The 14,415-nt window shown below is 55.9% G+C and overlaps 1 protein-coding gene across 1 annotated transcript in view; it reads left to right on the forward strand.

The window, feature by feature from the left end:
* The window catches only part of VAC14 (VAC14 component of PIKFYVE complex), a gene marked incomplete at both ends in the record, with an annotated part of 52,054 nt that overhangs the window by 32,475 nt on the left and 5,164 nt on the right, over positions 1–14,415 (forward strand). The window contains one exon of the mRNA XM_079541612.1: positions 4,099–4,231. Coding sequence (XP_079397738.1) covers positions 4,099–4,231 — 133 coding nt within the window. The remainder of the gene's footprint in view (positions 1–4,098; positions 4,232–14,415) is intronic.

Below are 14,415 nucleotides of genomic sequence, written 5' to 3' on the forward strand. Positions count from 1 at the left end.
GAGGTGGTGGGGACACCGACGTGCCCTCAGAGCACATCACACCAGGGGATGTTTATGGGGAGGCTGACTTCATACGTGGGTGTGCTAACACGCTTGAGGTCATTAGTTTCAACCAGCAGCGCTCAGGATTCTGTGGATTACTCCTGAGCAGCCTGCTAACAATCCCTGAGAAACGTGGTCTGCTTTGTTCAGGCACTGATGGGAAGGTGATGAGTGCTGTGCCACCACCTGGGCTTCTCTCTGTCCTTCTTGGTCACTGCAAAGCAAAACCCGTCCGTGCTCATCCTCTGCTGCCAGGATGCAGCAGATGCCACCAAATGGAGCACTTGCTCACAAAGGAGCTGATTTGCAGGCAGGTTTCAAGGGATCAGGAGCACGGGAGTAAATGAGGGATCTGAGTTCTGTCAGCTCAGCACCCTGAAAAGGATGAGGGTCCCCTAAATGACATCCTGAAAGACAGCAGGAAAAGCCTCATTGGGCATCCAGATGTGCCTCCTCCCCTGCCCATCAGCCATGGGGTGATGCCAGCTGTCTGCCATGCCTGCAGCAGGGCATGGATAGGGCACTGCTGTCCCCCACCAGGGACCTCTCAGTGCTGAGGTCTCCCAGATAGCAAAGAGGGCAGTGGTGGCCACGTGGGGAGCAGGGCAGGAGCAGGCAGAGCACAACCAGGGCCAAGCACCATCGGTACTTTCAGAGTGTTCTTTTCCTCAGCAGCATCCTGTGCTTTGGAGAGGGCTGAGCTGACGTCTCTCAGAGCCCAGCTGAGCTGCCGACGCTCTCGCATCTGTTTCCAGCTACGCCCCATGCTGGGTTTTGCAGGGGGAGTCTGCCTTTATTTCATTTATTTTTTTTACAGCTCTATTTTTATCCTGCTCTGCGAGGCTTTGCTCCGATTGAAAACATCCTAGGGAAGGGAAGGAAGGGAAGAAAGCTGCTGGGGGAGGTACAGAGCAGATTCCCACGTCCCTACGTGGGGCTGTGCTGAGCTCCATGGGGCTGGGGCCAGCTGCATGCAGGGGTAGCCCAGGGAAGTCAGTGCTGGAAGCGTGAGCTCTGAGGGAATGGGAGGGATGCTGGGCTCCAGCAGCCCCATCCACACGCAGAGCATGGCAGTGGGATGCAGGAGCTGCTCTGTCTCGATGCTGGAAATCTTGCTGGAAGCAATGCTTCCTCCCAGACCCTTGATCATACTAAGCGTTTTGTGAGTGAGGAAGCAGTCTCCAATTACCCTTTTTATGGGAATGAAGACGCAGCACCCACTCTGCGGTGCTCCTTGCCAGCTCCCAGCCTCTCCCCCCCATCACCCAGTCTGGGTCTGCACTGAAATTGCCTCAATTACAACATGAAGTCAATCACTGCAGCTAAACCCGCACCAGTGTCCTGGTGGTTGCTCATTAAACAGCTTATGCTGCTTCAGAAAGGAATCAGTTCTGGTCAGATCACACTTAAATTTGGTTTCATTGGAGTTAAGCAAGTCTGCACTGGTTTTAATTAAGCCCAGTTTGAAGCCAATTATGGGAAATGAGCGGAACTTGTGACGGTAAAGTTTGGTGCTTAGTGCCTGATGTAGGCAAATCCAATGCCTGAGCATTTGAGGATGCTTTGGCACTGCAGGTTTGGAGCCCGCTCCATCCGCCAGGCAGCCAGGTGGCTTGAAGGAAGCAGGCTGTGTGACAATATATATTTATAAGGCCCTTAATATGGATTCCTAATTGCCTGTCTCTTTTGATTTATAACACAGCTGCAGGAGCACACCAGCAGTGTGGTGAGCCTGGGTGCTGCAGGAGCCCACTGCCAGGCTGGGAGCTTCCCTTGGGTGAGGTTTGCTGCTCTCCAGCCCAGGGTACTGGGGGGGCTCTTTGTGTAATAGCATCGTTGGATACTTGGAGGGGAGAAAAATTGTTTTGGGGGTCACTCTGAGCATCAAAACTCAGCTGAGAGGAGTTGGGAGCAGTCAGCGAATCATAGGCTCATGAAGGTTGGAAAAGACCACAGATCCCCCAACCCCAGCCCACCCCCACCATTCCCACAGCCCACGTCCCTCAGTACCACATCCCCATGGCTCTGGGACACCTCCAGGGACGGTGACTCCCCCAGCTCTTGGGCAGCTGTGCCACTGCATCACTGCTCTTTTGGGGCAGAAATTGTTCCCACCTGCAGATCCAACCAGTGCCCGCGTTCAGTTCTGTTGCAGACAAGAAATTGCCTTTTGTTCCTATTACAGCTGAGCCCAGGCTGAGCTCTGTCACTGCTCTGAGCAGGGATCTTCCTCCTGCTCCTCCTGGGTACCAACCAAACCCCCGGCAGCCCCGCTCGTGGTGCGTTCGCAGCCGATCTGTCAGCTTACAAATCTGCAAAGTCTCACTCGAGGGGAAGGGGGAGAGGTGCAAGCTTCAATGAACCGAGCCACAGTTTTCATCACACCTCTCTGCTCATCTCTCGTGCTGCATGGAAACACTGAAAGCTGCTCACACAGCTCTCCCACGCCGGATCTCGGTGCGCTGAGCCATAACCCATGGGGCCACAGGCTGAGATTGAAGAGCCCTGGGGATGTGGCACCGAGGGACGTGTGCTCGGTGGGCATGGGTGGGGTGGGCTGGGGTTGGACCTGGGGGTTTGAGAAATCTTTTCCCACCCGAGCGGCTCTGTGATTCTAAGATGCGTTGTGTTATTGGCTTCCAACTGCCACCACTGGAAGTCATGAGACGAAGCGGTGAGTCTGAAAGATGCAGAGGGGTCAATGGCAGATCCAGGGTGAGCGCTGTGCTGCTGCCCATGCAACAAGGGGGGGCAGAGACATAAGAGTCCTGAGGATGGAGGGACTCGCAGGGACAGCACTTCCCCTGGAGGGGTTCCAGCCTCAGTGCGTTGGGTTGGGTGCAGGGCTGCCCCGTGTGCGGCTGTTCCCCTTTGCAGGCACTGGTGAGAAGTGCTAACAGCTGTAGCAGCGACACGCCGGGCACGGCTGTGGTTTCACTCTGGGTGATCCATGCCTGGAAACAATCACACCTTTGTTTCGGAGCACATTGTCTCAGCAGTGTAATATTTTTGCCCAGATCAGCTTACCTGCAGCTGAGGGGAAACACGATGCTGTGGCTCACGCTTGTGCTCAGGGAGAGGCCTGCTTCAGAGCACAGCTCACGGCTTCAGCTGTACTGGGGAAGGGGATCCCATGGGAAGGAGGCACCCGTTCCTCTGCAGCAGGTTTTGCTCCATTCTTTTGGATGCCCACATCTGCACCTCCCCGTATCGCTGCCATCAGCGCAGTGGGAATCAGCCCTGCGACTTTTCCATCAGCCCAGGCTTCGGCTGCCTGATTGCCTTTTTAATTGGCTGCTCCGTGCTCTGCTGAATCCCGACAGAAGCAGACACCACTCATAAATCAAACTGCACGCGTCTCCACTGGAGCCCAATGGGAGCCCTGACCATGTCGGGCTGTGCACAGCTTCACTGTGCTCCTCCACTTGTAGGGGATGTTAAGGGAGAGCCCTGCAAACAGCCACGGTGGTGCTGCTCACCCAGCATGCTGTGACCCCTTGTGATCCCATTGCCATCCTAATCCTCCAGCCCTGAGCCAGGTGTGTGAGGAGGAATCATGAAAGAGCCTTCCAATCTGTAAGCTTGGCTCCCTGCTGCGTTGTGACTGGGCTTCTGTGCCCATCCTACCAGCCCTGGGGCATGGGGAGGTGACAGACCAAGTGGGCCTGTGTCATCTGCAGCAGCATGGTGCTGCTGAAAATATGGCTTGGAGCATCTCTGGCACACGGGGGCTGTCTGCTTTGTGGAATGGCTTTACAAGTTTTACCCAAAGATATGGGATTGTGCATTTTCTCAGAGCTTGGCTACCCCTTCTGTCAGCTGCTAGAACTGGTGGGATCTGAGGCCATCTCCCACAAAGCCTATTTCAGCCCTGTGTGCTTGCTCAAGGCTGGAAATATGTCAGGATACTTCCCCTGGGATGGAGAGTGCTGGCTCTGCTCAGGCTGAGGCTTGGAACTCCTGTTTCCACGAGTGCTCTGCCATATTTTAGGTGCCTGTGCACTGATCGAGACTGCTTTGGCCAACGTGAACCATCTGCTCTCATTTCCTCCCCAGGACCTAAAGGCTTGGAGTGCTCTCCCTCCACCCCCACCATGAACTCCTACTTCTACAAGTTCATGATCAACCTGCTCAAGAGGTTCAGCAGCGAGAGGAAACTCCTGGAGACGAGAGGAGCCTTCATCATCAGGTCAGCCCCCAGCGCTGGATGGGCAGGGTGGGCTGGGGGAAGGGGCCGAGCTCCGTGCTCTCCCACATCACCAGCAGCCAGAAGTGGTTTCCACAAGCCTCCCTCGCTTGCTGGTAGTCAGTGCTGACGTTTCTAGAGCAAACAGACTTGCCTTTCGCATGTTGAGGCACCACCATATTTCTTGCTCCCAGCCCTCAGGCAAAGTATCTCCCTATTAAATAGTGTTGTCAGATCCCGTTTGTGCTGAGAAGTGAGCAGAGCAGCAGGGGCAGGAGGGCAGGCTGTGGCTCAGGGTGCCACATGGACCGAATTCTTCCACCTGGCTCGGCTCAGAGCACTGCAGATCAGCATGGTTTCACTGTGCTTGCCTGGTGGAAGCTTCATTCCCAACACGAGTGGGTTTTGCTTCCACTATTTAGTAGCTGCAGTTAGGCACAGAGGCTGGAAAACCGAGTGTTATGACAGCTGGCAGAGCTTCATCTTGAGTGCAATGAAATCTGGGGCAAGGGAGATAAATTCCTCGACTCGCTTCAAAATAATGGATTTAGCAATCAAGGAAAGGCAAGGTCGAGGCAAAATCAGCAAGGATGTTGGAGGGAGGGCACAGGACTGGGGCTCCTTCCTCCCTTGGTTTTGGTGTGGTGACAGGCACGCTCCAGTGGGAAAAGAGAACTACTTCTCCAAAGTGTGCGAGCCACACACTTCAGAAAACGAAGTGTGTAGAAGCTCCCTGACTGCTAAGCCAGGCTGGGTCCTGTATCAGGCTCAGCTTAATGCTTTGTGCCCAAACCTTTGGGCAGCATGAATGAGTATGGAAAGTTGCTACGGGTCCCCTGGTTGGGCAGGGACACACATAAAAGCTCTCTCATATGACGGCCACTTTCAGTTCCTCCCTGGTTGCCACGTTGGAGGTGTGCTGGGAGCCCCACTCAGACTGGTGCTACCTGGGGGGAGGGGGGATGACTCTCACCCCAGGGTTTGGTTGTGCAAAAAATCCACATCGGTGCAAAAACAAAAAAAGTCACGTTGTGGCTCACGTGTGCCCTGGGCTGGGGCCAAGGCAGCACTTCTGGGAAGGGTGAGCCCCAGGCACTGCTGAGTAACTCTGAATCCTCCTGACGACAGCGCAAGCGTTGGCTTAACTGCATCGGGGTGAGGAAGATGGGAACAGAGCAGGAGAAGTTTTCCAGGACTGTCTGGAAAAGATTGATCTGCTGCCAGAGGGATCCACCAAAGGCAGAGCCTCGCACTGCTATTTTTAGCTGCTTTCCAAATGAAAGCCATATGCGTCCTCCCGCGTTGCATCCCTCAGCTGTCGGGCACAGAAGCTGACCCCATGCTTCCACCTGGGAGATGTGGGGAGATCTCACCCTCCGCCACCAGGGATGGTGGAGCTGGGGCAGCGGGGAAGGGGATAAACCTGTTAGCTGAGGTAATGATTGCCAGCTCAAGGATTAGCGCTCGATGGAAAGGGAAATGTTGCGCAGGGTTTACTGCCCACACAGCATTTTTCCTCGTCACGTTGGCAGTGCTGGGCAAGCTGAGGTCTGTGAGGTCAAGCGGAGGGGCTGCGGTAAGGCAGTTTGTTTTCCAACCCAGCTCAGGCTTGGGCATGTCTGGCTGCTGACTCCAAAAGGACTTTGGTCCCTGTCCCGATGAACATTGGAGGCAGAGGTCATGGCACACCGTGTGCCCAAGCAGCTGAGCTATGGGATCCTTGCTCTCCGGGGACACGGGGTCTGTGGGTGCACAGAGTGCCCTGCTCACCCTGCCACCTGCCCTGGTGGCATCCAGCACTGCATGTGTGGCACAATGTGCCCTGGCATGCAGAGCGAGCATGTGGCTACAGCAGAGCCTGAGACAGGAGGAAAGGGAAAGGGAAGCACCCAGGAAGGGGCTCCCTGGGCCTGCTTGGTGCACACCTGATTGCAGTGCCCCCTGACCACTTGGAAGACCTGGTCTTAAAGGAGATGTGCCAAGGGAGCTGCCCTGCTGCCAATGGCGCTCATCTCCAGAGCTGAGAACCGAGTTGCCTTCAGAACTGGCTGCCCTGCCTCCTCTTTTCTACCCAAAGTAGCTCCAGAGTGGTTGTTGGAAGCAGATTCTGTGATTTCCTTCAGTGTTACCTCTCTGCTTGATGCACAAAGCTGAGCCTTTCCCTCTAACTCAGAGCTATCTGCCCCAGCTGGCATGCAGCAGTGAAAGAGTCCCGGACTCAGCGGAGCCCTTAAGCAAGAGGAAAACATCCCCATTCAGCTACTGGCCTCCCGATGCTGGTCTGGAACAGCAGAAAAATGCAGAGGAGCTTCCAAAGCATCACATGCCTTTTGGAGCCACATGGCCAGCCTCAAAGCAGAGGAACAGCCGCTGTGCCGGGGCTTGTCCAGGCAGCCAGCACAGAGGTTTCCAGGCTTCATTTAGTGCTCGCCTGTTGGTGGGATGTAGGGATGAAGCAAAAGGCTGAGCCCTGTCCCACAGCTCTCAGGTTCATTGCTGGGAGCGCAGGGCTGGTGACCCAGCATTGTGGCTAAACAAGAAAACCCACAGGCTGTGCATTGGGCTGGAGATGCCCATGTGCAGGGTGTGCTGCAGGGCAGGGTTTGGCTTTGGAGCCCTTTTTGGGAGAACCAGAGGCTGCCTGAGTCAGCACTGTGCTCTGACCGAGGCACAGGCACTGCCCAAGCTTGTCTTACAGAGCTGGGGTGTGAAATCCCCCGTGGTGCAGCAGTCTCCTCCTATGGGGTGCATGTAACAGGGTGGCTATTGGACAGAGATCCATCACCTTGGGTTTCCCTGATTTTACCCAGGGGGATGCGGGAACCCCATGGGGTCACGAGCTGATCCACTCTGCTGGAGCAGATGATGTTATTTGGCCAACGTAGGGCATTAAGCTGTGAGCTGGAAAGTCCCAAGGTTCCCACTGGGCAGCAAGTTCGGGTAGGGAAGGGTTCACCTGCAGAACTCCACACCCTGCACTGTCCTTGGGATCTCAAAGTCCGACTGTGACAGAGATCAGGTGCAGCCCTGCTTTGCTGAGGGTGGGGGTGCTTGGAAGAGGATGTCAGCCTAGCACATGCTGCTGGGCAGAGTGATGCCCATGGCTTGGGGACAGTCTCCTGTTTTGGAGCAGGGAGGGACTTCTGCCTCCACCCAACAACACAGAGGGGATGGAGATGTTGGGAACCCCATATGGATCTACACAGTCGTGAGGGAACGTTGAGACCACTGGGGGTCTGGGTTAGGGTTAGGGGCAGGGTTAGGTGTAGGGGTAGGGTTAGGGTTAGGGGTAGGGTCTTGCCATGCTGCCACCATCCACTGGTGATGCACTGCTTCATCCTTACCCTGAGCCCACTGATGCTGGATGTTCCCATGCCCAGAAAATCCCTCTGTCCCCCCCTCCAGCATCAATGCCACGCGCAGAACAAAACCCGCGTTTGTCTCTGCCTGAACCATTCAGCTTGTCCTCAGCAAAGCTCAGGAAAAAATAGAAAGAAAAAAAAAAATGCAGCCCCTTTGATAAACTGTGATATGAACTGGGGTAAAATCCAAACAGCTGTGATCACTACAAGGGGAGCTTCTGTGTCGGGAGGCAGCGAGGCTGCGAAAACGCATCGCGCTGCCTGCCAGGATGCTCTCTGGCCGCCTGCCCTTTTGCTTTAATGAACTGTGCACTTTCCCCCTCCCTCCCCATTGCCTCGCAGGAAGGAATAACTGGAGAAAGCTGTTTAGGTTGTTGTTTTTTTTCCTCCAGTTTGCACAACTGAGAGCAGCGATCCCCAACTCCAGGCTTGCAGAGCAGCGCCGGGATGGGGCAGGGGGTCCAAGATGCGGGCTGCCCCCGTCGCAGCAGAAGGTCCCCAGGTGCCAGCCACCAGCCCCTGTATGTGGGTCAGCCCCCACCCTGTGCCACCAGCTTTACGTAAGAGCCATTAGCATGCTGGCGGCTTGCACACTTCCCAGCCTGTGGGGGTTGTTGGGAGCAATCTGTGCTGCACCCCTGCCCTTGGCTCTGCTTTTACTGCCCTGCAAGAGGAACCCGCTTCTCACACACTAATTGGGGCAGGCCGGAGCTTTGCCATCAATGTGCTGTCCCCGTTTCATCCCTGCAGGCAAACAGGTTTGATTGATCCTGATTTTCCTCCGTTGGGCTCGTTGCCTTGCACATCCCTGCCCGATCCCCAAAACCTCCTCCATGCAGTTTGACATCCAACAGCAGCCATGGGAAGCCCTACTGGCAGCGACAGTAATCCCAACCAGCAGTGATGGGAAGCCCTACTGACAGTAGTGGGAATACCAGCCAGCAGTGATGAGAATCCCAACCAGCAGTGATGGGAAGCCCTACTGGTAGCAATGGGAAGCCCTACTGGCATCTCACATACAGAGCATTGCTGGAAGCCCTACCAGCAGTGATGGGAAGCCCTACTGGCAGTAATGAGAATCCCAACCAACAGTGATGGAATGCCCTACCAGCAGTGATGGGAAGCCCTACTGGCACCCCATGTACAGAGCATTGCTGGAAGCCCTAACAGCAGTGATAGGAATCCCAACCAGCAGTGATGGGAGGCCCTACTGGTAGCAATGGGAAGCCCTACTGGCACCTCACATACAGAGCGTTGCTGGAAGCCCTACAAGCAGCTCAGGCTTTGAGGTGGAGAAGATGGAGGATGTTGTGCCTGCTGGATTGAATGGAGGTGAGACATCCCTGTCCTGGAGTTCGGCTTCTGCGGCAGAGCATCCCGGTGGCTCAGGAAATGGGCTTTAAGCATCCTCCACTCCAAAGCTGCCTTGGGACCTGAGGAACTGATGTGTTTTCCTGTAGAAAAATGGAAAACACATGTGAGCAGCAGTGCTGAGTGGGCTGGGACTCGTCAGGGTCAGCGAGAGTGTGGAGGGGAGGAAGGGGAAGTGTGCAAAGGGGAGGAAAATCCTTACAGAACAGCCAAGTTCCTTCCAGGGGCAGCTCCTGGGGGTTTCAGGTTCTGTCTCAGTGCTTTCCCTGCAATCCCAGATTGGTGCACGGTGCATGGTGCACAGTGAGGGTCCTCAGCCAGCACCGGGTGCATTTAGGTGGCACGTGAGGGACCTGGGAGGGAGCATCCAACTGCTCTCATCTCACATGGGCCCACTGTGCAAAGCTGCTGGAGCACCTGGGGCTTCTAAAGCAGCACGCAGCTGTGGATATGGTGCTTTCAGCTGACGTTCTGTGATGCAGAGCGCTCTCCGAATTGCCTTGTCGGGGTGGTGAGGGCTCCTCCAGGGCTGCCAGCTCCTCGAGTAAGTCAAGGCGTGGGAAGGAAGCACTTCCCTTCCTCCGAATGTGGGAGTGCTCGTGGTGATTGAATGAACAGTACAACACCCAGGGAAATCCCCATTTTGTTGGAGCGGGGACTGGAAGGAGCTGCAGGCAGCTCCCAGCCTGCCTGGGTCCTCATCGGCCGCGTTGCCTCTGGGGCAGCAACTCGCTCCTTGGTCACAGTTCTATGGGAAGGAATCGGAGTGCTTTTATTTCTCCTCCTATGAGAAAAACAATGCAGAAGGTGAGCGCAGCCCCAGCTCCCACCTCAGCAATCTGTGCACACCCCAAAGTGGAGCATCCTCCCCCAGCTCCCGGCGCAGCGCTGCGCCCGCTCCTTTAACCTATTTTATTGGCGGCTGAAAGAAATTATAGGGGGAGAAATAAGGCTCTTGTCAGTTTTTGTGAAAATTAGGCCACAGCTGTCAGCCTGACAGGGAAGCACACATCTCAAAGGAAAGATCTTCGGAGACGCGTTACGCATCTCCCACCCCCTGCCCTTCCTCCAAACCCTTCACGTGGAAGAGGAAAGAGGTGAAAACCCGAAAGCATCATCATCATCATGGTTGTATGTGTGCATGCCCTGGGGGTCAGCAGCTGCTGGGGCTGAGTCACTGCACTCTGCAGCACACACAGGGTTTCTGCCCTGGCAGGCACGTTGTGGCCAGAGCCAAGGTTTCAGCCCTGCCAGGCATGTGCCATAGGAACACACGTTTGGGATCGCGCTGCCAGGCCCTGCTGCTGGTTTTACTGTCAGTGGGTTCACAAATCAGAAGGGATGCTGTAGGCTTTGTGGGGTGTTTTGCTTTCCTGTGGGCTCAGCGGGGTGAGAGCATTCTGGAGGTGCTCAGCTCAGCACTTGAGAGCTCTGCAGCCTGGGGGTCACTGTAGGGTTCCTTGGGTGTGTGCTGGCGGGCATGTGCCCAGTGGCCTTCACCTGTAGCTGTCACGTCCATGTAAAGGCTCAGCCATGCCTTTAATGGGCTGAGCAGCCCATTAACTTCCCAAATTCAGTTATTTTTAGCTGCCAGCCCATCCCAGAGGACATCAGCAGTCGATCACCTTCTGTGTGAACTCTTTCTCCACGGTGCAGCACTGTTCCTTGCTCCCAGATGGAGCTGTGGTTATCACTGGTCGCATGAGCAGCTGGAGGGTTGGAGATGTGCTTTGCAAACCACAGGTGACCTCTTCCAAGGGTACCGTTGTGTTGGAGCTCATCAAGGCATTGCACTGCCCGTGTTTGAGCATGGACTGCTCCTTGCCAAACCCTTCCACAAGGATTGCAGGCTGGTGCTTGCCTTTGCTTTGCTCAGTGCCTGCTGTTCCTTGGCTCTTCCAGTCGCTGCGGGGTTCCCGAGTGGTGTGGCATCAAAGAGGAGCATCACAGGGAGGAAAGGGCTGAGGCTCCGTGCTTCATTTCCAAGTCCAACAACTCACCTCTAGCTCTGCGTGGTTCTGCCCGTCTCCAGACCCAGCAAATGTAAGCAGAGAGGCTTTTGGGGAGGAACTCCAGAGATGCTCTGCTCCCCTGTGAGCAGAGGATCTCTCTGGATCCATTCCCATTGTAACCTCAGTCCTGGTGCTTGGGAGCAGCGAGCGGCTCCACGTGCACAGAGCAGGCTGGATTTCACCTGCTGTTCCCAGGAAATGGGGATTGTGCAATCACACAGCGTGGTGTTATGGAGGCTCAGAGCAGAGCTGGCACGGCGGCGTGCAGCAGTTGTTGCACTAACGGCAGCAGGAGCACCGTGGGAGGGTTTTCTTGTTTGCAATGAAACACTCCACGCTTTTTCCTTTCGGAGCAGAAGCATCTCAGGGCTTGTCTGCAACTGCTTGAGATCCGGGGGCAGAGCCTGAGCGTCTCTTCCTGGCTGATCCTGCAGCAGAGCGTGCCGGGTGCTCCTCGTGCCGTGCTGTGCTGAGGGAGGAGAGCAGTACCTGGAGAAACGGGGCATCGGAGATGTAGCATCTGGGAACATCTCATGGTGGTGGGGCACCAGCTGGGAAAAAAAAACTTTCCAGGTCTCCCCAAAATGCCCTCGCAGCCTTTGATCTCATGCTCTTACTCCTGGTTGACCTGACGTCCCGAAAAGCAAGCCTTGATGCCCAGGGGCCTCCGTGGTGAGACATCAAGGAGAGTCCAAAAGCCACATGAAAACAGAGGCAGCTGGCACCAATCCTGCTTGCTGCTCTCGCTGCCTCCCTGGCTCCAGCAGGCTCTGTGGCCATGCTGAGCGAGCCGGGATGGCTCCCAGCTCCACACTCATCTCCAGCCAGGCCGTGCTTTAGGATGTCCAGCAGATGCTTCCAAAGCACCCAGAAATCTCCCGTGTGAAGCACGATGAATTTTTTAAAGCACGAGCCGTCAGTTGCAGTTGCCATGGTTTCCATTGCCCTGCAGCCAGATTCGGCAAAGGGGAGTGGGGAAGGAGGGGAATGGAGAGCTGTGATTTCCATCTGGGTAAATGGAAAGCCGTGATTTCCATCTGGATAAATGGAGAGCAGTGGTTTCCATCCAGAAAAATGGAGGGCAGTGATTTCCTTCTGGATAAATGGAGAGCAGCGATTTCCATTTGGTTAAAGGGAGAGCCGTGACTTCCACCTGGAAAAATGGTGATTTCCATCTGCACCATGGCAGTGAGGAAAGGGGGATCCGGGAAACCACATCTTCACGACTTCCCCATGTTCTCCTCCCTCTCCTCTCCCCATCACATTTCTCTCTAGCCCAAAGGCTGCTCCTCCTGGGATCCTAAGGGATCCTAAAGGATCCCAGCTGTGGAGCCGCCCGGGATGCTGCTTTTCCTTGCAGGGATAGGATGAGGATGAGAGGAAGGGTGGCAAGGAGCCTTGGAGGGGGGAAGGAAGAGCAGGAAAAGGAGGGTGGGGAGGAAGCACAGAAGGGGCACTGCCTTGCTCTGGCACGGGCAGAGCTGACAGGTGGTCCCAAAGGGCTCCCCATCACCTTGGATGAGCCCAATTTCCAGGTGTTGTGCTGGCCCTACTTGTGTCAGACTTGTGGCTCTGATCCCGGGAGAGCTAGACTCCAGGGCTGCCCCACACCTTTTCTTCCCCTGGGGACAGGGTGGTGGCATTCATGGGGATGACATTTCAGGGCAATGAGCCGCGTCCCTCCGTCGTCACAGCACTGCACAGGCAGCATCGCATTTAGCAGCAGGGGGATGGATGGGTGAGCTGCAGGCAGCCTGATCACCACCCGAGTTTTTAAGCTGTCGAGCTGCTAAAAAAACCAAATCACACCTGGCTGTGTCTCTGCAGGAAAAGTGTCTGCCTGGGAAGTCGGTGGGAATCAGTGCAAAAGGTGATGGGGTGAGACATAAGAGGGGAAGCTGAGGAGGAGGGAGCAGAGCTGCGGGTGCTGCTTGGTGCTCCCACAGCTGGGAGAGCAGGGCTTTGCATCCTCCTCTGGGGCATTTATACGTGGCTATATATATCTGGGCTATCTTTATCCAGGCTGTGTATATTTGGGAATGGCTTGCGAGGGCTGGGAATGGCACTGGGGTTCCCAGCTCTGCCTGCAGCCCCATTCCACCCTCAGCACCCCCGGCATCTCAGCCACCTGTCCCAGCCCTGCCCTCCTCCGGGCACCGCGTTCCCCTCGCGCCGCTAGGATCCTCCTGGGGCCGTTCCTGTGCCACTCACTGGTGCTCATCCTCAGCTGTCACAGCAGCTGTGGGGCCGGGCAGTTGTCCTCTCCAACCCACAGGGCCGGGGAGCAGTTTGGGGCAGGGATGTGGGGACACGGGAGCAGCACAGCCCCAGCAGCACTGGAGTTTGCTGCAGAGCAAGCTCAGGGTCGGACCGTGGTGCCGGGTGGGTACGGATACTCTGCACCAGCTGCTCCCTTCCTTGCTAATCAAAACCAGAAACATCCAGCTTCTATTTCTGGAAGGCGATCCCTCAGCTGCCCTAAAACACTGGGACTGGGGGCAGCAGTTCAGGGTCAGTTGGCACAGCAGCGGCGTTGTCCCTTCTGCTCACAGCAGTGCCTGTTTGGGGCTGTTGCATTGCATGGAGCCACGGGGTGCTCTTGGGATGGGTTAACACAGCCCAGAAAGTGTTTGTCCCCAAGGACCCATTGTATTTTGGGGCACTGCTTTGGCGTGCATGGTCCTAGGGTGTCAGTGGAGCAGCAGGCACCCTGTAGCCAGAGCAGTTCCCACTTTGGCTGCAGGCACTGCATGGCACGGGCTGCTCACCCTTTCCCCACTGTGCTCCAGGAGCTCCACTGGCCGTGGGGAGGATGCTGAGCACATCTCCAGGGCTGCTCTCCCATCCCCTTCCTTCCCTCACTGCCTCTCTCCCTCACACAGTCCCGTGCCCAGGCGGTGAGAACGCTTCATCCCATGAATGCAGCCCGGTTACGTAAGAATAATTGGGATAAATGAGCTTATTTATCACTGCCCGCTCCACTCTAACGCGGGCCAGGGCGAAGGCTGGGTTTGGTTACGTAAACCCCTCACAGAGCATCTCATTGTGAGGGCTGGGCGAGGAGCTCGACGGGACCCAGAGCTGGGAGCACCCCCTCTTTGGGGACAAAAACCCCATTTCTCAGTGCCCCGTCTACTTTGGGTGTCCCCACGGATGCTGGTTTGGGTGTCCTCATGCAAACCACCCAGGAATGCGGGAGCTCGGAGCCACGCCGGAGAAAAACAGGAAATCCTAAAATCCAAACAAAGGAGGAAGAAAAAAAAAAAAATTAATAATGTGGGTTTTCAAGTTTTCGTCTCTCCAGTGTTTAAAACCTCGGGAATTCTGTTTGTGGAGCAGAACATTCCTGCTGTGGGGGCACAGCCACACTGCGGGCACCGTACTGGGCTCTGCTCCAACCTCAGTTTCCCCAGTGTCCTGGGAGTCAAAGTGTGGAGCTCAA

This window comes from Tetrao urogallus (genome assembly GCF_951394365.1).
Source record: "Tetrao urogallus genome assembly, chromosome: 12".
Lineage (NCBI taxonomy): Eukaryota > Metazoa > Chordata > Aves > Galliformes > Phasianidae > Tetrao > Tetrao urogallus.